At 37.3% G+C, this 22,713-nt stretch overlaps 1 protein-coding gene across 5 annotated transcripts in view; it reads right to left on the bottom strand.

Moving 5' to 3' along the window:
- The window catches only part of ECPAS (Ecm29 proteasome adaptor and scaffold), a 121,113-nt gene that overhangs the window by 23,153 nt on the left and 75,247 nt on the right, over positions 1-22,713 (bottom strand). For all 5 annotated transcript variants that reach the window (XR_005210594.1, XM_037796830.1, XM_037796828.1 and 2 more), the window contains exons 15-30: positions 20,123-20,226; positions 16,803-16,926; positions 15,757-15,837; positions 14,541-14,766; positions 13,985-14,076; positions 12,187-12,321; positions 11,619-11,781; positions 11,120-11,292; positions 8,931-9,032; positions 6,132-6,255; positions 4,159-4,304; positions 3,641-3,695; positions 2,750-2,864; positions 2,058-2,126; positions 584-701; positions 125-292 (exon numbers count right to left, since the gene is read on the bottom strand). Coding sequence is in view for 4 of the 5 variants with exons in the window: in XM_037796830.1 (XP_037652758.1) it covers positions 125-292; positions 584-701; positions 2,058-2,126; positions 2,750-2,864; positions 3,641-3,695; positions 4,159-4,304; positions 6,132-6,255; positions 8,931-9,032; positions 11,120-11,292; positions 11,619-11,781; positions 12,187-12,321; positions 13,985-14,076; positions 14,541-14,766; positions 15,757-15,837; positions 16,803-16,926; positions 20,123-20,226 (1,995 nt within the window). In the remaining variant the exon portion in view is untranslated. The remainder of the gene's footprint in view (positions 1-124; positions 293-583; positions 702-2,057; positions 2,127-2,749; positions 2,865-3,640; positions 3,696-4,158; positions 4,305-6,131; positions 6,256-8,930; positions 9,033-11,119; positions 11,293-11,618; positions 11,782-12,186; positions 12,322-13,984; positions 14,077-14,540; positions 14,767-15,756; positions 15,838-16,802; positions 16,927-20,122; positions 20,227-22,713) is intronic.

Below are 22,713 nucleotides of genomic sequence, written 5' to 3'. Positions count from 1 at the left end.
GAAAGTCTGTTTAAACAAATAAGTGTACAAAGTGGAAAGGAAGATGGGTGTTGGGTTTAAATCCTTTGTGGCCTTGGACAAGCTACAGCACTTTCTTAACATACAAGGGTTCACAAATACTTGCCATTGATTTGTCAGTGACCAATGCATTCCAAATACTTGTCATGGCCTGTCGAATGCCAAGGTTGGGCTCAAACTGATAACGATAAAGACGAGGAACTAGCTGAGGCAGAAAAGGAGCCAGTTGTTCTCCAGCTCTGGTAGCAATTACATTAAAACCAAAAGCAGCACCCTAAAAAAATAAGATGAAGCAACAGAGACACATCTGACACAGAAAAACATTAACACACTAAATATACAAGGATCACAAAATTCTCTCTCCCAAACCCGTCCCTGAATAGAGCTTGAGTTTTGGGGCTTCCCAGCTTTACCAATCAATAACAGTAGCTGTGTGGTGGGGTCTAACTACTTCCAATTGGGCACTGCGTATGTCACACTATCAACTGCCACCATCTGCCAATGTAGCAGGTTAGGTTTTGGAGGAAATTAAAAAAATTAAAACCATCTGGAAATAGCAACTTACCTTCCTAGAATTCCACATTGCATGGTGGTTGGCTAAATTCATAAATTTATACACCAGATCAGGCTGACTAAGATCACTTGCCAGAGAACAAAGCTCCTTGTAAGTAGAAAGGCCCTGGCTTGGAAATAAAAACACAAGAGTGCAATAATGTATTTCTCTATCTGCAACCTAATAAAAATTTTATCACCAATATTACTAGGACATGATTATCAAAATTACATTTTCATTAAATTTCTAATATTAAGTTATCTTGCCATCACAGGGCACAGAACCAGGATAGAATACAAAAAGTCAGCCAACTCAATTATCAACATTGCTTGAAAGCCCCAATCTACTGCTGCTGGTGAGTGACCAAATGTACCTGTTCGCTCCCGGAGGTGGAGCCCTCACCATTCTCAGGAGACTCAACTGGGGAAGTCTTCCTTACACTGTGCATGAACCTCTCTTGTAAGAAACTCATCTGAAGATGATTTCTTTCTTTCTCTAAGTCTTTCCTAAGCTAGACCACCCCATCCCAATAAAAACTACTTTTGAGTCCTGTTAACTTTCCCCTGAGTAAATACTATTTTCTCAAATACCTGATGATCTTGTAACGTTTATTTTGTGAAAAAACAGGCACTAAAAAACTCATCTATGGAAAAAACTTAATACTTCAAATGATACAAGTGGTAAAAATTCACTATCTTCTAAATGACAATAAAAATGTTGCAGTTAGAAAACCAATTTTAAGGATAAGTAACTTAATTACTTTCAGAAAAAAAGCTACAAAAAACATCTTCAAGGGGGAAGGGGAAGATTAATGAATGGCTTAGAAGGAGTCTATGAGGAGAGTAAACTGATTAGAAACAAGGTTTGAGGTGAAAACAGTGAGCTGTAGGAGAAGGGCTACGACAGGACTCACAGACTGGCTGCAGCTCACCCAGGGACGTTCTGTCGGTGAAAACCGGAAGAAGAGCAGCAAGGCTGACTGAGCTGCACAGGTTTACCTGAGGATTCTTGGATGGATTGTCATGGTGTACCCACAACAGGATCATGATAAAATACAGGGGGTAAAGCTTGAGGAATTAATTTGAAATGCTAAATTGGTGGATCCCAAAATACCAAGTAGCATCACCTCCTCCAAACAACTCACTGCACTGGATGACATCCCACCCAGCTCCAGAGATCCTCAAGGGGTCAGTATCCGCACAAGCGTTGGCCACGTCACAGTTCAGCTCCTTCTTCGGTCATTAGCCCTACCTTGTTTCCTTCACTCCTTATAAACTCCCAACATACAGATCTCCATCTCAGAGTCTGTTTCCCATGAAACCCAACATAAGACACTAAGCTTTTTCCACAAAAACTATTTTCTTCCTCAAACACGCAACTTTTCCTATGAGGATGGACATCAACTTCATGAGTGCTCATTTACCAGACTAAAGAAAAATATTTTAAGATGTTTACAGTAATTCATCAATGGATTTGGCACACTTACCCATCCGGTGTTTTGCCAAGACTTCCCCCTTGAAATACCACTGTCTCTCCAGAAACTTCATGCTTAGTTCTAAACCAAAACAAACAAACAAACAAAATTTAAATTAGCCTCAATTTTTTCATACCAGTTCACAATCAGCATTCAACTACTTAACACATTTCATTTGTATACAGATAAAATCAAATTTTCTAATGAGTGTCTACTGTGTGCAAGATGTAAAAGTCAACTTATCTCCATCAGGCTGTGAATTCATAAATTGAAGTCTAGAATAAACAAATTAATAGATTTAAAAGACACCCCACATAAAACTGCACTCAATTAAATACGCAACCAATTACAAGAATCACCCCCACCACCACATATTCTTCACAAATATGACCATGAATGATAACGTGAGCTACCTCTCCAAGTCTTAGTTTTCATTTAGCCAACAGTAATTATGGTATTTTTCTAAACCAATGCTTTATCCTGGCGGTCACCCAATTTTCAAACTTGACCTACTAGCATGTTTCCCAAGTAAATAATACATAATGGATAGTTAAACTGCTATCTACAGCATAACAATCATCAATGAACAATTTAGAAAAGCAGGGAAATACAAAGTTAAATTTTTCTCCTTATAGAACATATTTTCAGTATGTGTGTACATTTGCCCTGTGTGTTCAAATCTGAAATTTTCAAGTTCACCATACCTTTTGCCAGTCATAAGGGTTTCTACAAGTATAGAGACCAATTCCTGTTGATCCTGCTCACTGCCCAGTTCATAAACCAACCCAAGGCCTTTTGAGGCAACATCTTGGCTAAGTTCTACCAAAAAAGCCAGACAATATAGTATTACTTTAAGAAAAACTTGTCTACTAGTCATCAAGTCAGGTTTTTTTTAAGGTTTTATTAATATTAACCTAAAATGATATCAAAGCAAAGACACAAAAACAGAATCAATTATCTATTTTCTTAAAAATGCCTTGTTTCTTAAAAAACTAGCACCATATGAGTCGCTATAAATGAAAATTATATTCATAGAAGATCCAATTCACAAACCAAGATAACACATGGATTTTAGTTTATACAGTGCATAGTAACAGAATATCAATTGACTGTAAGTTACAAACATCAGAGAGATCAAACAGCCTCAGTGGATTTCAATAAACCCACATCCAATTTTCTAAAAATGACAAGACCATCTGTTTAAAATAATTTATAAAACAAAGCTACCATGTGAATATTTACCATACATACAACCATTCTCTCTTGGCTTCAATCACAAAGAAGACAAGTAGAGGAAAGTTATTACTAAGCAAAAGTACTAATAAAGAAGGTCTTGCTTTTTTTTTAAGTATAAAACTGAAGAACACATTTCAGTTTTAAAAGAAAAAAAATTAGAAAATTTCCTGTACCCAAACCAAAAGTTTTCTTTGTTTTTATAACCATAAACATGTTAACCCTTAATACTAATAAACAAGGTTTGATTTTGTTTTAATCATATAGCTCAAAAATAGTTTTTATGTTCATTACTCCAGATTTTTCAAAATTTAAAATATAAATTCAACGAAGTTTAGAAATCAAATATACCAACAACCTACCATCATTTTCAGACAGAATTGAAACAAATGCACTCTGAATCTCTTTAAGATGAGACTAAAAGAAGAAAAAAATGCATTATAACCCTGAAATTCTAAGTCTTTGGGAGCATAAGAATCTCGTTACACAAGACCTATAAGACTCAGGACCCAAAGCAGTCACAAACCCGGGTGGGCTCCCATGCAGGACAACATCTTGAAAGGTGGCCCAAATTACCTGAAAGATGTATCTCTTGCAAGTAGTCATCTGAAGCATGCAATCTGACCTCTCCCCTGATCTGCACCTCCCCATCCTTACTTCTTCTGATTTTATACCTTGAAGGTTTCAGTCATTTTACAGCCAAAAGATAACAAGCCACCATCCTTCATTCCTTTATGTACAACTTATTTCAAAATATCTGCCATTAGCTAGTAGCCCTCACTTTAGTACTTGCCCTCATCTTCCTATGCTTTCCTTCCTGTGTTTCAATTATAAATACTTTCTAAGTGGTTTCCAACAAAGATGATCCCACCTGGCTCACCTTCACTTCTTCATGAGTACTTAGCTTCCTCACAAGGGAAAGGAGCCAGATGCAAGCTGCTTGCCTCACATGTGGATTGGGGCTAACGATATGTTTATTTAAAATCACATCCAACAACCATGGGACCACATCATTCACTTTGGCTCCTGGGAAGGAAGCAAAGAGATAAATAAAACAAAATAAAAATAAAATAGTTCAATGTGGTTTCCTAAAAAAAATTAAATTTAAGTCAACATTTACACAATAAGATATCAAAACCTAAGTGCCCTAAAGTTTTAAAATAAGGTGCTGAAGAAATCAATAAGCATTCATCTTAGAACCTTGCATAAGGTAAATACCTTTTCAAAGGTACTCTGGTCAGTTTAGTTTCCTAGAATGAAAAATTATCCCTACTCTCACCAGTCTCAGCAATTTTTCCTTCTCTACTAGGACTTTCTCATCTTCCATCTAAAATCAAACAAACAAACCTCTTTTGACTTCATTTTCCTTCCTCCAGCTGCCATGCATTTCTCTCCTCTCCTTTACTACTTCGAGACTTTTCAACCTTAATATTATTGACATTTTTGGCTGGATGATTCTTTACCGTGGGAGCTATCCTATACATTATAGAGTGTTTTGCAGCATTGCTGGCCTTGACCCACTACATACCAGTAGTCCCAGCCTCCCCAGTGTCCAGATATCGCCAAATGTCCCCTTTGGAGCAAAATCTCCCCAAGTTGAGAACCAATGCTTTACAATAAACTTGCTCAAAACAGATGCATGTATTCCAACTCTACATTTTCTCTCCTCTTATTTATTCTTAAACTGGCCACTCAGGCTTTTACCCCCTCCACTCCACAAGGTAAGTGGCTAAAGTCGCCACTTTTCCTTTTGTCAAATCCAATGAGCACATCTCAGTTCTCACCTTAATTGATTATCTTCATCCCCAACCCCACTCCTCACCCCTTCAGAGACTTTCTTTACTTCACTTCCAGTAAACAACACGCTGCTGGATTCCCTCCTACTTCTAACTGCTCCTTTCTTGTGTCCTTCAACAGTTTCCCCTCATCTTCCAAATCTCTGAATTCTAGAGAACCCCAGAGCTCAGCTGTTGGCCCTCTTCTCTTTTCTATTCATACCTTCACATCTAGTTTCATGGCTTTAAATACAATCTTTACATTCAAATATCCATTTCCAACCTGGAACTCTTCAAAACTCAACCTTCATAAACCAGATGAGTTGGAAGAGTCTAACACTGATGGGGTGGAGGAAGAAGAGCCTGTGAAGACCAGCTAAAGGTCACAAATAAAACAACTAAATGTAACAACCAAATTCATGTCTTCATGATGGAATATAATCCATAACAAATGAATTGCTACCATGAGAATACTAATTTTTGATTTCCTCAACTAAGAAGATAAAATATAGAAGCTTGGTGATTTTATCTTTTCTTTTAAAGATTTTTTTTTATTTTGGTTCAAATACAAAAATATATTTTTCATTCCAAATTCAAAGCAAACCACAAAATATTTGAAATCGTAATATCCTATAAACCATGTAGTCAGAAACCACATGGTCCTTCAACTATGTAGTCACAGAAAGCCAGTGTGCCTTCAGTGCAGAAGCACCTGGAGCACTAGCAGAAGATACCAAAGCTTCCTTATTTAATGCAGGATTTAAGGAACACATAATTTGGAAACTGCTACACCTCAACTTCTGAAATTAGCTAACTACAACAATCCTCACTAAGAAGCACAAGATTGAAGCAAGGCTAACTTTCCGGCCTGCTTGTCAAAGGAATAAAAAAGGAAGCTTTTGGTAATTTCATGCTCACTCTCCTTTGGTTATCTATTGTTCTTGACTGAAGCAAGCTGATAAGACAGATATAAATATCTGAAAAGTTTAAAATGGAATTTTTTTTGCTTCAAATGTGATAAAGAAAACAGAAAACGGTTACTTGAAGATTATAAATCGATTAGCTGAATATGTGGTACCAGCAGGAGAAGTATATTCTTCCTCAGTCACTAGCCAGGCATCCCGGGCAGCCACAGAACTGGTTCCTATTGCAGCACTGGTAATGGCTTCACCTACAGTGAACTGGAGTTCTATCTGTTTGGCCTGCAGCAAAGAGAGAAAAGCCATGAATGGGAGAGAAGGTTTCCCCAAAACTTCCATTTCCATAGAAAGGCTGCTTAATGTCTCGCTTCTCCACATATTTTGCGTTCTCTCCCTTGCCCAGCTTGCTTCAGCTAATTTGGTGGTTCTCAAAAGTGGAATAAGGGTGAGGAAAGGAAGTAATTATGAACAACTTGAAGATAGTCTTCCAAGCTCATGCTGCACTCCTCACCCTCAGCAGAGAACCACTAAGGAGTGCTTTCTAATCTCTGGAAGCATGTGGAGTTCACTTAGAAGGAAAGGGGTGTGGACGTTGAAGCCACACTGATCTTGGTTCAAATTTGAGTTTTGTCTCTTACTAGCTACATAAAACTGTATTAAAACTTCTCCAAGCCTCAACTTCTTCATTTGTAAAATGAGTATAGCACCAGCACCCGCCTCATCAGGCTGCAGTGACAATTAAATGAGGCAAATGTACATAAAGCTGAGTCACAGTAACTGCACAATAAATAGTAGCCACTATAATTTATTAACACCTCTTCTTCACACTCTTTAATTATATGATATGTGCAAGTTACTCTCAAATGGTCCAGAAAAAAAATCAAGGATAAAGCAAATTGGTAAAATATTAACAACAGGCAAATCTGGGGAAAGGGTATACAGTTCTTTGTACTATTCTTACAACTCTGTAAATGTAAAATTGTTTTTAAAAATCAAGTTAAAAACTCCTATATGATTCATATTCAAATTTTTTAATTTTTGATTTAGGAATTTCTACAACCTTCACAAGTCTGAATCACTAACTCAGTGTGGAACTAGACCTGTTTTAGTTCCCTTTGGCATTTTTCAGTTTACTATGGATTGGAAGAAATCTAAAAATAAGGAGAATAAGAGGATAAGGAGGAGAGTGCTTGTAAGGGCCTTAGAAATACTGATCTTTTTGGAGAATTCTGCAAAGCTTACAGACAACAGCTCAGCCATTCCTATGCCAAATCAGTAACTAAGTGCTCAACTCTGAACAAAGTGCTCAAATGCTAACACCACCTGCCTCCAGGTCTGAGAAAAAAGAGTTTAAGGGTTTTGTACCATTCTAATCCCACAGCTCTGCCTGGTCAAAGCTTCTTAGGACAACCCCAGACTGAGAAAAATTACTTGAACACAGATGATCCTATATTAAAAACTCATTTAACATGCCTGTTTTCTGTCATTAATAATGATATAGCTGGCATTAAAAACAGAAACAAAGCTATGTAAATTTACATTTATGGATGATATGATATCTACACTTTGCTTTACAATACTCCAGAAAAAAAAAATGAAGTCAATAGGCAGGTATATAACAAGTCATTACATTATTATTAAATTATTATTCACTCTGCTTTTGTGTATGTTTGACATTTTCCATAATAAAAAGTAAAAGAAAACAGAAAACTCAAGAACACTGTCCTAGGGGGATGATTCATGTTATTTTGTTATTCTTTCCCTTTAATCATGCCACCTTATTTCCAAATTTCTAGCTTTTCACATTTTTATATATTTCTATGTTCTTATAGTAATGGTTTCAATAACAAGTTAAAAATACAGACAAGATTTCATTTATTTAAACAAAACTGGAAGAAAATTAGATGAAAAAACAGCTGTCATAAGCTTTTCTCCAAGTGGTTACAACTTCAGCGACATCAGGGGAAACCTGGTATGAGTACAACTCATTCTCAAAAAAAAAGTTATCTTAAAATACTGAATTAAGAATCCAGAAAGCTGAATGCTAGACCCAATTCCATGACTCAGTTGCCTCAGTCCTCAGGCCCAGCCCTCCCCTTGCCTCCCTCTCATCCTTCAAGGCTCAGCAAAAATCATTCCTCAAAGAGACCTTCATCAGCTCTCCCAGGCAGAATTAGTCACCCCTCCCTTGTGATTCTACTGCCTTACATTCACTGGTCTCTTCACAGTCACTTATCTACTAGTATTTACTGAAGTCTGACCATTAGCAAGCACTGCTAGACACTGGGATTATAATATTGAACGAAACAGACCCTGCCTTAGGTCTAGCGAACAATTAGAAACTGATAAAAGCTGTGAGGAAAAAATACAGGGAGCCACGAAAGCACAAAAAACTAAAGAATCGAATCTTGTCTGAAAGGTCAAGGAAGGCTTTTAAAGAAGCACAGCAACAGCCTGAGAAGAAAGGAAGTATGGGGCTTTCAAAAGCTCAGAGCAAAGAAGGCCACCTAGGCTGGCGAGTGACAAGAATCCAGCCTAGAGCAGACAGGGGTCAGCCGGGTCAGGCTGAGGCACCTAATACACCATGCTGGCAGCTGCCCACCTGCAGGGCTTCTCCACTCCACTGGGCATAAGCTAAGACAGAAGCTATGTCATGAGACCCGAGAGTAACTGGAGCACCCACCTCCACTCCCTACATCTGGCTGACTGGGTAGCTTTCCCCTTTTATCCATGTCACACTGACCTTGACTCAAAAATGAGAAAAGGACAGTCCCACCCAGACAGTTTGATGAATGCTATGCTTCACACAGTGACGAGCCCAAGGTTGGCACTCAATAGCTACTTATTGAATAAATGAGTAAAGTTTTCACTTAAAACCACACAGCGTTCAAAAATTCCAACAACCAAAAAAATACCTTTTGTTTCAATGACTAACAATCAGATAGCAATGTAAATACCTCCACAGAATCCATCAGACCTTGCAAGAGGAGTTTCTGGTGAGGAAAATCTCCATCCCCAACTGGAAAATATCCCAGTGTTTGGATTGCCCGTTCTTTCATCTGAAAGAACACAGAGAATTTTTTCTTTTAAACAAAGTATGTAACACTTGTACCCTAGACCAGTGTTTAGAAAAATGAGACAGTAGGGAGGGGCAGTCTAACTAATGCACCTATGCATAAATTCTTACAAAAGTATCCAATTATATATTATTGTATCTATAAGGCATTGGAGGTAGAAAGACTTAAAACTGAGTGCATTAAGGATCCACAGCCACACAAGAATAAAGAAGACAGACTATTACTAGGCTTATTATCCTTCAAAACAGTTAGGAATGTGGTTCTGGCTCAGAGGGCACGGGAGCAAATGACTGCTTGACCATTTCATTAGCCTCTACAGGTATGTGACCTCAGGCAAGTTACTTCACCTTGCTGAGACTGTTTCCTCATCTGGAAAGTGGAGATAACAACTGTACATACTTCACTAGACATTTTGGAGGATTCCGTTAATTAATGCATATAAGAGGCTTAGTAAATTGCCCAGCACATTATGAGTGCTCAACATGACTGGTGGCTAACAGAAACTACACTGTATGATCTTTCCTATTTTAAACAATAGCTTGGCCACAATTAAGATTATTATGTTTGTCAAACTTGTAGTAAACTGATTTTTCTGCAAATTATATCATCTTATCAATACTGAGGTGCTTTGATCACAAAGGATATGTTTTAAAGTCTATGAAAATATCTATCTAAAACTAAAAAAACTATGTAAAATTCCCTTCCCTCATAGATTACTCACATTGCTTCTGAAACCCAGACTTCTTTATGCCAATCTGGCATTAAGGAAGTAAGATTTGGATATGGTCTAAAATTACAAAATCAATCATAAACCCCTAACTGCGTCATTACTTCTGCCTACTACATGACAAAAGAACTACCTAGTGCTTTTCACATTATTGTGAGAATTAACAGTACTGAATGGAGTGTGAGCGTGGTGGAACAGGGAAGTGCAGAGTCACGTGTGTCACCAGCAGGAAAGCAGGAGGCTAAAACATGGGAATGAATAACACAGTGGATCTTGTGGTGGATGATGTCTGTAATTAATATAATGTAATGTAGAATAATGTAATGTACAAATATAAAAATGTTCTTCCATGAACTAGAACAAATATACATCACTATTACAAGGTGTTAACAGAGTGGTATATGGGGAACAATGTATCTAATGCAAACTATGAACTGCAGTTAACAGTAATATTCTAATATTCTTTCATCAACTGTGTACATTTCATCAAATGTACCACACCAATGCTAAATGTCAATAATAGGAGGGATAAGGGGTATGAGATTCTTCTTTTTGGAATAATGAAAATGTTCTAAATTGTGGTAATGAATGCACAACACTCTGATCATACCATAAGCCAATGATTGTATACTTTGGATGGATAGTATGGTGTATGAATAGCTCAATAGAACTGTTTAAAACAAACAAACAAACAAAAAAATAATAGAGGGGTATATGGGAAAAATGTACCCATTACAACCTATGGACTATAGTTAACAGTTATATTTTAATATCCTTTCATCAATAGTAAACAAACATACCACACCAATACTATGGGTAAATAATAGAGAGGAGAAGGGATATCGGATGATTTGGGTTTTTCTTTTTTCTTTTTATTTCTTTTCTGAAGTAATGAGAATGTTCTAAAATTGACCATGGGGTTGTATGTACACTATGTGATGATACTGTAAGCCAGTGACTGTATATTTCAGAAATATTTCAAATGATGTTTATGGTGTGTGAACACATCTTAATAAAACTGCACTGCATTTAAAAGAAAACAAACAAACCTGCCATTTCAAAAAAAAAAATATCTAGCACTCTTAATACCTTATTCAAGTCTTAAGAAAATAATTAAGGGCCTAATTGGAATTGCTGGGCCAAATAGTACACATGCTAAAGTAGGGCACAAATCATCCCCACTCCCAAAACTGTAGAGGCACTTAGGCTTTCTTCTTTATCATTCTTTTTCATGTTAAATCCTTGCTCCAGTGGCAATGCCACCTATCCTCATTACAATTTGTTTTTGTTCATTATGTCTATGAATAGAGAATTCTAGGAGGGAAAGGAAAAAGAGACTTGCCTTATTTGTTTCTTTGCTGGAGGGTATTCTATTTAGTAAGCTTTCTACAAGATGCAGTTTGGTAAAGCCAGATCCCTCATTGGGGATGGGGAGTGGACCATTTCTGCCAATTTCACCCAGGGCTGTACAGGCAGCAATTGCCAGGAGAGGCGAAGTGCTGTCCAAAAATGAGCCTGTAAAGACAATCAAATAAAACAGAAAATATACTCGACCCTAGTGACCCAGCAATGTACTTGAGACTTTTTTTAAAAGACAACAAAATGGAATCAAAGTCTACATTATCTTCTAGTCGGTAATCTGTTAACATGTATTTATTTGCTTAAAAAAAAAAAGCACTCTTACTGTTACTAAAAATATAAAATTTATTTAGCCTCAAGAAATTTTTTGAGAAAAAAGACTGTGTCTTTAAAACGCAATGCTATAAAAAGAAATAAAAATGATACGTCAAATTTTAATTCAAAAATTGCAACATCCAAGTCTGCATAAAGACATGAATTACCTATTGTTTCTGTGGCACTCTGAATGAGTTCCTCTTGTTCAGGCAAGAAATCAGCATTTGTCTCCAGGTTTTGGTGCTCTGCCATTCTCATTTTCTTTTTAGCCAAATATCTTCCCACTGTGAATCCCAATGCAAGCAAGGATCCATGTTGTATCTCTGGGCTCTGAAGGTAACAACACCATAGCACATGTGTCTCTCTCTCACACATGCAAGAATACATTAAAATAACTGTCATCTCTCCAACAGAACACAAGGCCAAAGAATAAAGTGATTACTTGAGTTTCCACTGGATGCTAAGGAATCAGGCTTAGGAAGTAAGACAAACTTTGCATTTCTATTACAGAGAATTCTAAGAAGTTAAACTGATTCTTGATTCACTCCAAGATTTAGATCCCCAATCCCAAGCCTACTCCTAACCTGGGTGAGGAGTCTCTCCTACATGGCAGATGTGCATTTGTAAGTGCATTTTACAAATGAGAATATAAAAGTCTAACCTATTTGGTTAGACACTTCTGTAAAACCTTAGTAGCTCCCAGAAAAAAGAAGGAAGACAAAGTTGATAACATACATGATTGTCTTTTGCAGTCTTTATAAGCTGCTCTATCATTGACTTCAACTCATTTCCTGACACTGTAGAAACCACCACGGAATAAAACAATGCTGCCAGTTCACGCATCTCTTCTTTACTGCTGTTCATGAGACTCTGAGAGGTGAAGAGAAAGAAATAGATACATGATACATAACCATCTTCCTGCTGGCAACATCTAGCGTTTAAAATTATAAAAGTAAAATCAATGATACATTTATAATGTTCAATTTATTGGTATCCATGAAGCAAGAACACAATTATTATTTCAAAGCAAAATAAAAGCTCTAGTATATACCAAAATCTTATATACAGTTACACCGAGGATACAAAAACACACAAAAAATATGAAGTTAATAGCAGGTGATCTAAAACAGTGGTCAGCAAACTTTTTCTTTAAAAGGCCAAATACCAAATATTTTAGATTTTGCAGGCCATAAGGCTGTGCCACAACCACCTAACTCTGCAGTTGCAGTGAGAAAGCAGCCATAGACGATAGGTAAACAACTGGGTGTGGCTGTGTTCCAATGAAACTTTATGTACAGACACTATAATTTTTACATGTCACAAAACATTATTTTTCTTTTGATTTTTTTCAACCATTTAAAAATGTAAAAACCATATTTAGCTCACAGGCTGTACAAAAACAGGAGGCAGGTCAGATTTGGCCCATAGGCCACAGTTTGCCAACCCCTGACCTAAAAACTCACAACTCAAAAACCACAAGACCATTTTAAAATCAGCAAATATTAGGAATAAAAAAAACTTTTTAAACCAAAAGCAGTTTTGACCAGATTTTCCAGAAAAATGGAAAACTCACACCTCTTTGAAAATTACATTCGTGCTTTCAAGAGACAATCTGCACATTTACTATTATACTAGCTGCATTTTCCAGAAAGAACTGCATTATATAGCACAAGCAGCACACAAAACTGTATGGGCCACACCTGCACTAACATAATTATTATTTATGAAATTCAAATTTAGCTGGCCCTCTTGTATTTTTATTTGCTAAATCTGGCAACCCTAACAGTAAGACAAGCAGACAAGAACACAGTCGCACATGATTGGTGAGGATGTAAACTGGCACTTTCAAAATTATAAAAACACATCCTCTGACCCAGCAATTCCACTTCCAAGGAATTCACCTAAAATGACTGATTATTCACTGCAACAGACTGAACTAAGCTAAATAGCCATCAACAGGATCTAGAATAAGTTATGGTACATTCATAGAATGGAAAATGACAAAGAATGAGGAGGCTCTCTCTGTAGTTATATAGGAAGAGCTCCAAGTTCTACCGTTAAGTGAAAGAAGTAGGATGCAAAATAAAATAGTGTGCTAACTTTTGTATAAAAGAACTGGGAGAAAATAAGAATACACATTTTTATTTGTGAGTATATGCAAAGTAAACTCTAGAAGTTATACCATATAAATAGGTGATAACCTACGTACATTAGTTGGAGGTGGGAATGGTAGGAGCAGGAAGCTGGGGTGATTTGGGTGGATGGGAGACACAGAAAGGAGACTTTTTACATATTTTTTAAACTATATGAATCTATTCCTTGTATTACTTTTTCCTTAAATGACTCTCAATTCATCTCCCACTGCCACCCAGGTGGGTCAGTGAGATATAACAACCCATATGCTTCACAGTGTTTGATGGTGAGGGAGTTTTCAAAATGACTTAAAGGCAGAAAAGATCACAGTAGCACTGGAAGGAAGAACAAATCATGAAATAACCAGAATCAAAGAGAAATATACATGCACAAGACATACCTTTATCCATTCTGTTTTATCTACAAATTTGGTTGCCAACTTTTCTGGATACACTGAAACAGCTTCCAGTAGACAGTACATGACTGGCAAACCTAAATAAGAATTCAGAACTCTTGTTAAATTTCAGGAAAAGTAATGAACATACATGGATCACTACATCCCTTTGAAGTATAATTGTTTATAATTGTTGCTGTTTTAGGAGGCACTCCCTCAGTTCTACAAAAAAAAAAAAAAAAATTACTCAACCCAATTACACTAGGTGGTTCAATGCAGTAAATTTACAGGCTAATATCTATTTTAAAAAAAAAAAAAAGGATGCCCCATTCTTCACACCCACTTCCAAAGTAAAAATTTCTTGTCTGCTAGAATTTCTTTTCAAAAAGAGAAATAATGTATCAAGGAAGAATCAGATAAGTTTAGAAAAGAAAAAAAAAAAACTAACATTCATTTATGGTAACAGAGAAATAATTTTGCTATAAATTCACAGCTGAGTTTAAAATTAATTTTTTTTTGCTTAAGTGCTTTAATATCTTTCCTCAACATCTGCACTTCCTACCTCCAACACCTGCTAAGAGCTGCTGAAGGAGGCCAATGTAGATCTGAACAGGATTGGTTTCTCCACTCTTGGAAGATGACGAAGAAGCTGTTGCTTGGCTCCCTGACATTAAAGTCCTTATATAGCGTCCGATGGCTGGAGCGTGATCTTGCATATCAGCCAAACTCTGAGAGGTGGGCACCACCCCTGAGCTGTGAGCCAGGCACATGCGCAAGTACAGAACTATCTAAAATCACAAGGAAGAGGAACACCTGATCAGCTTCTCAAAAGTCAAGGTGGGAAGGTATTCTCCAAAGTGATAGCTTCCAGTTTTGAGTCCCATACTTCTTCACAAAGCTATTCAGCAACTCACATGGATTGTGGAAAACACAATGTAAAATGTTAACTGATATTACCATAATAGAGCAAAATTTATATAACAAGCTTTTATAAATCGAGTGCTTTTTTAATGGAGTTTGATTTACAATGCAAACTCAACTACTGAAGACTGAAAATTACAATGAAAATTGTTCTTTTTAAAAAGCCATTTATTTATATAAGTGATTGAGTAGAAACCTGATGCAAATGATTAATTCCTGTGGAAGAAAATTCCAGATGTGCTTAATCTCCACTGATATAAAGAATTTGAGAAAATGCGTTCAAATCATCCACAAAGGAGTAGCTAGGATACCATAAAAACCTCTGCTGTAAACTGGCTACCAGGGAGTCCTCTGGAAGCTCTTCCCCTGAGACCTAAAATAGGACAGGCTGCAATTGGCTGTATTTTATTCACTTTGTATAAGATTTCCCTTATATTTAATTAGTACAAATCAGTGTCTAAAAAATAGAACTTCCTTTAGTAAGTGTGATAAATTAATCCTCTCCAACATTTAAAATGAGATAGCCCGAACAGCCAATAATTTGATGGCTTTACAATTCAAATCTAAATTGCTGCAGAATCCCAACAGTAACCAATGCACAGCCTCCAGTTCTTTCACAAGGAGATAAATATGGTTCCACTAGAATCTATTAGTCTTACTGATATAAAGTTATTTTTGTAGACTTCACTATGAGTTAAAATAACAACAATTACCAAATACTTTCGTTTTATAAACAGCCTGGTGAAGAATAATGATACCACAGTGTGGGTTTACCTAGAACACAAAAAAATTCACAAACATCTCTTAGAAAATGACATTATCTTTTAGAGCAAAATAGAAATAAATGAAAGTCCTACCTCTCCAAAGGCTGCTGGGTTAAATGGAAGGACTGTGGTCCCAGTCATGTACTTGGCTGGTGTTTTCATTCTATGGGAAGCCTAATAAAAATAAGCCCAAAACAAACAATTACTGAAAAATAAGGCACATGTGCCCTTCATCAACTGAAAAACAATTATATTTCTAGCTGCATCATGGTCAAAGGTTTGCTTTTCTTCTATTCAAAACATTTCCCCATTAATCACGTTGATTATGTGTTTCCCTCAAACCCTAAATGACAGGGGATGTTGCCTTTTTTCTCTTGTTTTAAAAGAATATGAACTCACTCCCAGCATCTACTGACACACTCACCCCGGGCCTTTGCATGTCAGTTATTTTCATTGATAATGAGAGGAGGAGGAAAATATGGGCACAGAAGCTTCTTCTAACCCCACAAATGCCTGTGCTATGGAGAAGAGAATCACGGCTGCTACACACTGACCTCTTAACTCCCTGAAGGTGCCTAACTAACAAAAAGCTAGGACAGCCAGCAGAGGCGGAAGGCAGTGAGGCATCTCCTGCAGTATACTCCAGGAAACACTGACGTAAAAAGTGGGACAGGCTCAGCCTCAGATCATTACCGCCAATACTCCAATCTATCAGCAGAGGACACTGTGCAAAATGAGGTGTGATATTCTCTTATCACAGGGGAAGAAATATGAACTGCTCCTGAAGCATACCTAAACTTATGCTTTCCCCTAAAGAGTGGCCTTCCAAATAAAAAGATGTATTTTTAAGCACATTGTACAAAAGGAAAAAATTGTAAACATAGCCAAATCATTGAAGAGCATGAAGGGAACTGAAAGTAATTTGGACTTGGGCAAAACTGATCTTTTGCATTTGAGAATTCTATTTTTCTCCTCATTTTATACCTCCTTCTTATTGTAAATATTAACATTGTTTAAAATATTACTACTAACCAGCATTTAGTCATTACATTTTTTATAGTTTAAGTCAGTTAAAACACTGTCTTTATTTTCATCGTCCATTATGTCTCAGGGTAATTATCTGAAGTTAAATGACATACCTTCTCTTGGATATAATACACCATTTCTGGGAAAGAAGGCATCTGCTTAGAAGCACTTTCTTTTCTGTTTCTACCAGGAAGGCACCTTAATACTCGTTGTGCTTCTCCATGAACTTCTTCTCGTCTTTAAGAAAGACAAAGAACAATAAAAAATAAATATCACCAATTGGAAAACAGCCATTTGAGAATAAGAACAGCAATTTAATTGGCAGCTGGAGTTCTGATATTATGTCTTAAATATATTCTAGGATATTTAAGCAAATAAGTCAATAAAATATGTTATAAGAAATTCTTTATGAAAATTTCACAAGATTTGGATCTTTGAATTTTATCCACAGGAAAGAAAAACAGAGGCTACTGCTTCATTACACAAATATCTACGTATGTTTTACCCTTGTTAAAGGCAAATCCAAAACATACATAATTTTACATAAATAATTCTTAAAGAAAAGTGACTGTCCAGTGGTCTGCAAAGGCCAACCAAACTCCCACACTTTTAGATATTTAACTACAATTCTGTACAATGGTAACTGATACTGTAACAACACGTAAAAATGTAAAACCCAACCAAGTTCAGACCATCTAAAGACTGACCTCAGTCACAACATTATTGAAATACAATATAAAGGTCCTTTTAAGTACATACTTGCCTCTGAATTGTGTTTATAATTTTCTACCAACAGATACAGAGCACAAAAGAAAGAACTAATAAGGAAAGCCTGATGTTGTCAAAGGACTTTCCATCTTAAACTGAAAAAGGAAAACTTCTGAATGAGTTTTGCTTTTGGGTTTTTTTTTTTTTTTTAAATAAAAATAATTTCAGAACTTAGAGAGAAGGCACAGTGGTTAAGAGCTTTGCTTGGAAGCCCAACTGCTGGGTTTAATCCTGGCCCTAGCATGAACTGCATCTGCAATACAGAGCCCTGTGGCTGGGAGACTGGCATAAAAGGGGGAAAAAGCAGAGCACCCGAATCAAGATTAGCAAGCCAAAGCCACTTTCACCAAAACTAAACGCAGCTGAATGAGAAGACGTGATATCCAATTTACAATAACCACCAAAAAAAAAAAAAGCAAAATATTTATAATTCGTAGGGAAAAAAATGGTATCAAGTATACACGGGCCAATTAGAATACCGATCATTATCAAGGATAACTCACGAAAAACAGTGACCATAAAAGTTCATGGGTGGGGCCCAATCAAGATGGCAGAGAAAGAAGCTTCAGGGCTCTGTCCCTGTACAGAAGCTTTGAACAACCAGCAAGAATTGGCAGAAACATCTTTCTCAAAGCTCCAGAAAACAGTTAAAAGACTGCACAACACAAACTGTCAACCCTAACATCAACTATGGACTATAGTTAAAATATAATTATAATGGCCAACTTAGGCCATGTTATGGGTGGGGCAGGGAAGGGATCAGGGCCTAGCCAGGACCTCCCCCGCTCTGGGTGTCCCGGGCCATCGGACACGTGTCCAGGCCATGGGCGCTGGCGCAGAGCAAACCCAGGAAACACGGCCCCAGCGGTGCCTGCAGCTGCTGCTGCCTCTGCTGGAGGCGGACCATCATGCTGCCGAGGCCCTTCCCCCTCCAGGGCTCCAGCAAATCCCATGCCCCTAAGGACTACCAGGTTCTGTTGGGAAACCAAACTGTACAAATAAACCCAGCACACCTAGAAAATATCCAGGAAATCAGATTATCACCCACCCAGACTTTGAGAAGTTTCACCCCTTTGGGAGTGACATCACCATGTTGCAACTGCACCTGCCTGTGAACTTCACTTCCTACATCACATCCGCCTGCCTTCCACCCTTCCATTTCCAGGAGGGTAAAGTGGGCCTCATAGCGAACAAGTTCTGCATTATGTTATACATTCAAACTACTGCTAAAGGCAAGATCACTGTGCATGAGGAGATGCCTGTGTGCTGGGGAATTCTCATCTGGAAAGTCCATCTGCCAAATCTGGGAAACCACCACTGCAATCAAGACAGACAGTGATTCCAGCACTGCAAAGAAATCCCTCATGCTGTCCCTTCATAGCTGTACCAAATTCACCCCTGCACTATCGTAACCCGACAACCACAAATCTGCTCCAAATCTTTACAATTTTTGTCATTTTGAGAATGTAACACAAATGGAATGCTAGAATATGTGATCTTTTGAGATTGGCTTTTGAAAGCCCTTGAGACTCACCCATGTGGTTACTGTGTTAAAAGATGATTCCTTTTTATTACTGAGTAGTATTTCTTGGTATGGATGTACCACAGTTTAAGCATTCACCTATTGAAAGAAGTTTCCATTCTTTCCAGTATTGGGTATTACAAATAAAACTGATATGAACAATCAAGTACAGATTTCTGTGTGCACATAGGTCTCCATTTGTCTGGAGTAAGTACCCAGCAGTGCAATTGCAGGGTAGTATGATAAATGCATTTCTAATTAAAGAAACTGCCACTGTTTTCCACGGTGGCTGTACCATTTTACATTTCCACCAGCAATGTAGTCATAATCCAGTTTTTCTACATCCTCACCAGCACTTCACAGTGTCAGATTTACATTATAGCTCTTCTAATTCATGCATAATGTCTAATTGTGTTCTTAATTTGCATTTCCTAAATGTCTAGCGATGTTGAACATCTTTTCACATGCTTAGTTGTAAGATATATGTCCTCTTCAGTGAAAAAAAAAATATATGATTATACTAATATTGTTTCAACAATGGTAACAAAGTCACCACACTAATTAAGGGGGTGTGCATATGGAAAATCTGTATTCTCTGCATAACTTTTCTATAAACCTACAACTTCTCTAACAAAAAATAAATAAATAAAATGTCATATTATCTAGAAAATGCAGTAATGTAATTCATTAACATAAAATTCAACATATACCTCATTATAAATATCTACTTAGTATATTAGGAATGATACCCCATCAGCATAAAATATTAAAACATATATGTGAAACAATGAAAACATCAATATCATTCTTTTTTTACCCTTAAATAGGGTTTACTTTTTATAGATAATCATAAGTTTTACTTAATTTGCACTTGACCATTTCATATGCATTTTTGTATAGTATCTGATATACAGTTTATAGATATTCATGTACTATATGTTAGATAAATATACACAATCGTATTTTTTTTAAATACAGACATAGGACTACAGATATCTATGATTACAAGGGCCATACTTTTAAAACTATTTAATAAATTGCTTCTAAATTCTGTAGACCAACATTGCAAACAACAGAAAACTTCGTAATATTCTTATAAATTTAAAATGAACCCAATTCAAATTAATACTTTTTGAAACTTACGGATCTCCCGCAGCTAGTAAGAGTAAGTATCTGGAAGGTATATGATCTGAGGGAAACACTGTGCTCGCAAATTTCACAGCCACCTGTCGAACTTGAACTTCAGGCTATTTGACACATATGTGCATGGACACATACACACACAGAGATCAAAAAAAAGAAAAGAAAAGAAATCAACTACCAGCAACTCATTCCAGTAGAGACAGTCATAACTGTAAACAATTCAAAACGTAAATTGACATATCAATAAATGTCTTAATCAATAAAATCAAGTCAAATCATATGTCCAAGATTTTTTAATCAGCGGCACCAATCAATCACATTGTGATTTTGGACAGTGTCATTACTTAAAAAGTACTTTAACAATCTAAAGAATCATCCCAGTAAAAGAGAAAGAATCAAAAAAGGCTACAGCTAAAGAAACTCCCTGTTAAAAGTATGTGAACATGTCCAGCCCAAACCATGGGATCAGTGTCATTCGGACCATTTCAGGGTTTTTCCACTCTCACTCTCTCCACCACCTGCTTCCCAAACTCACCATCACACTACCGAAATGGATTTCACCTGAAGGTATTTTGCAAGGAACACAAACAGGATAGCTGAAATCCCTTCAAATTTGAAGCAATATACCGCCAACTTTTTTCAGATTAGTTCTACCGTTAAAACTGACTCCAAAGTGAAGTTCAACTACATAAACATATTCAATTAACTTAAATCAATTAATAATCTATGGACACAAAGTGTAACCAGAAAAGCAGTTTTAGTATCTATTGATTCTGAAGCTTTAGTCTCATGTATCTTCCCCCACATTCCAGCCACAAACATAAGTGAAATTTGAAAGAGAGATTAAGAAATAGACTGTTCCATTCATTCTGGTGTTCCTGATATTTAGCATCCCTTGAGCTCCATTAAAAAGCAATGGTATTAGGAAGTGAGATACAGTAGGTTAGTATAGGCTGGAGTAAAATAGTGACACATCCCAGAGTAATTTGGGCAGATAATAAAAAATACATTTACAGCCTCCCCCTCCCCAGCCCCGAGGATCTGGGGGAAGGTGCGGATGTGTTGGACATCCTCACCTGGACTGGTGTTGATGTTGTCACAAACATTGGGACTGGCGGTTTGATGTGCTGAGCCCTCGAGCATGGGACTTGCCCTTATGAAGCTCATTACCACAAAGGAGAGTCTAAAGTTGTATGTAATGGTGCCTAAAAGTCTCCCCCTGAGTACCTCTTTGTTGCTCAGATGTGGCCCTCTCTCTCTCTAACTGAGCCATCTCGACAGGTGAACTCACTGTCCTCCCCCTACGTGGGACCCGACTCCCAGGGGTGTAAATCTCCCTGGCAACACAGAGTATGACTCCCGGGGATGAATGTGGACCCGGCATCATGGGACTGAGAGTATCTTCTTGACCAAAAGGGGGATGCAAAATGAGACAAAATAGTTTCAGTGGCTGAGAGATTACAAATGGAGTCGAGAGGTCACTCTGGTGGACATTCTTATGCACTATATAGATAACACCTCTTAGCCTTTAATGTATTGGAATAGCTAGAAGTAAATACCTGAAACTACCAAACTCCAACCCAGCAGTCTGGACTCCTGAAGACAATTATATAATAATGTAGATTACAAGGGGTGGCAGTGTGATTGTGAAGACCTTGTGGATCACACCCCCTTTATCTAGTGTATGGATGAGTGGAGGAATGGGGATAAAAACTAAAGGACAAATGGGGTGGGATGGGGGGATGATTTGGGTGTTCTTTTTCCACCTTCATTTTTTATTCTTGTTCTGGTTCTTTCTGATGCAAGGAAAATGTTCAGAGATAGATTGTGGTGATGAATGCATAACTATGTTGTCATGCTGTGGACGGTGGATTGTATATCATGGATGATTGTATGGTGTGTGAATGTATTTCAGTAAAACTGAATTTAATAAAAAATAAATAAATAAATAAATAATGAAAAAAAAAAAAAGCAATGGTATTAAGGAACAGCCTAAATTACATGATTTAATGTGGAATCAGGTTACATTCTGGTGTAAAGAAAGGAAATTAGCTTTGGCTTGGTAATATTATTACATGATTTGATCTGCATAATATAAACCAGCACCCTCAAAGCATTATAGCCATATCCTAGGGGCTGACACGGTAGTTTTGTGTGTTTTCATATCAGCAGGGCATCAAACTTCCTTACGAGGTACAGTGAGTTCAAGGATTTCAGGGTTGATCAATGAAAAGACATGACCAGGAGACGGCAGTAGCACACAAAAGTTTTATTTAGACAGCACCTGGGCAGGTTTGCATAAGAAGGGAAGTCCCTCCTAGCAAGAGATCTTCCAGAGGCAGCCACAAAGCCTCTACCACCCAGAAGTGGGGCAGGGCACGGAACGCCAGAGGGACAAAAGAAACAAAGAAGGGGCTTATGTGTCTAGGTGAAGGTAATGTCGCCCAACAGCACCGTGGAGAGTCTGGGGGTCAGACCACTACAAAAGGCAGCAGAAGTGTGGGGTCTTTTATCACCCTAGGGTTTTAACATAACTATAACTAGCAGATGGTAGGTAACATTTCATGGTTTGCAAAGCAGGCTTTAAATGG

This window comes from Choloepus didactylus, chromosome 10 (assembly GCF_015220235.1).
Source record: "Choloepus didactylus isolate mChoDid1 chromosome 10, mChoDid1.pri, whole genome shotgun sequence".
NCBI lineage: Eukaryota > Metazoa > Chordata > Mammalia > Pilosa > Megalonychidae > Choloepus > Choloepus didactylus.
The sequence above is the reverse complement of the archived record's forward strand: the minus strand, read 5'-3'. Positions and strand labels throughout refer to the sequence as shown.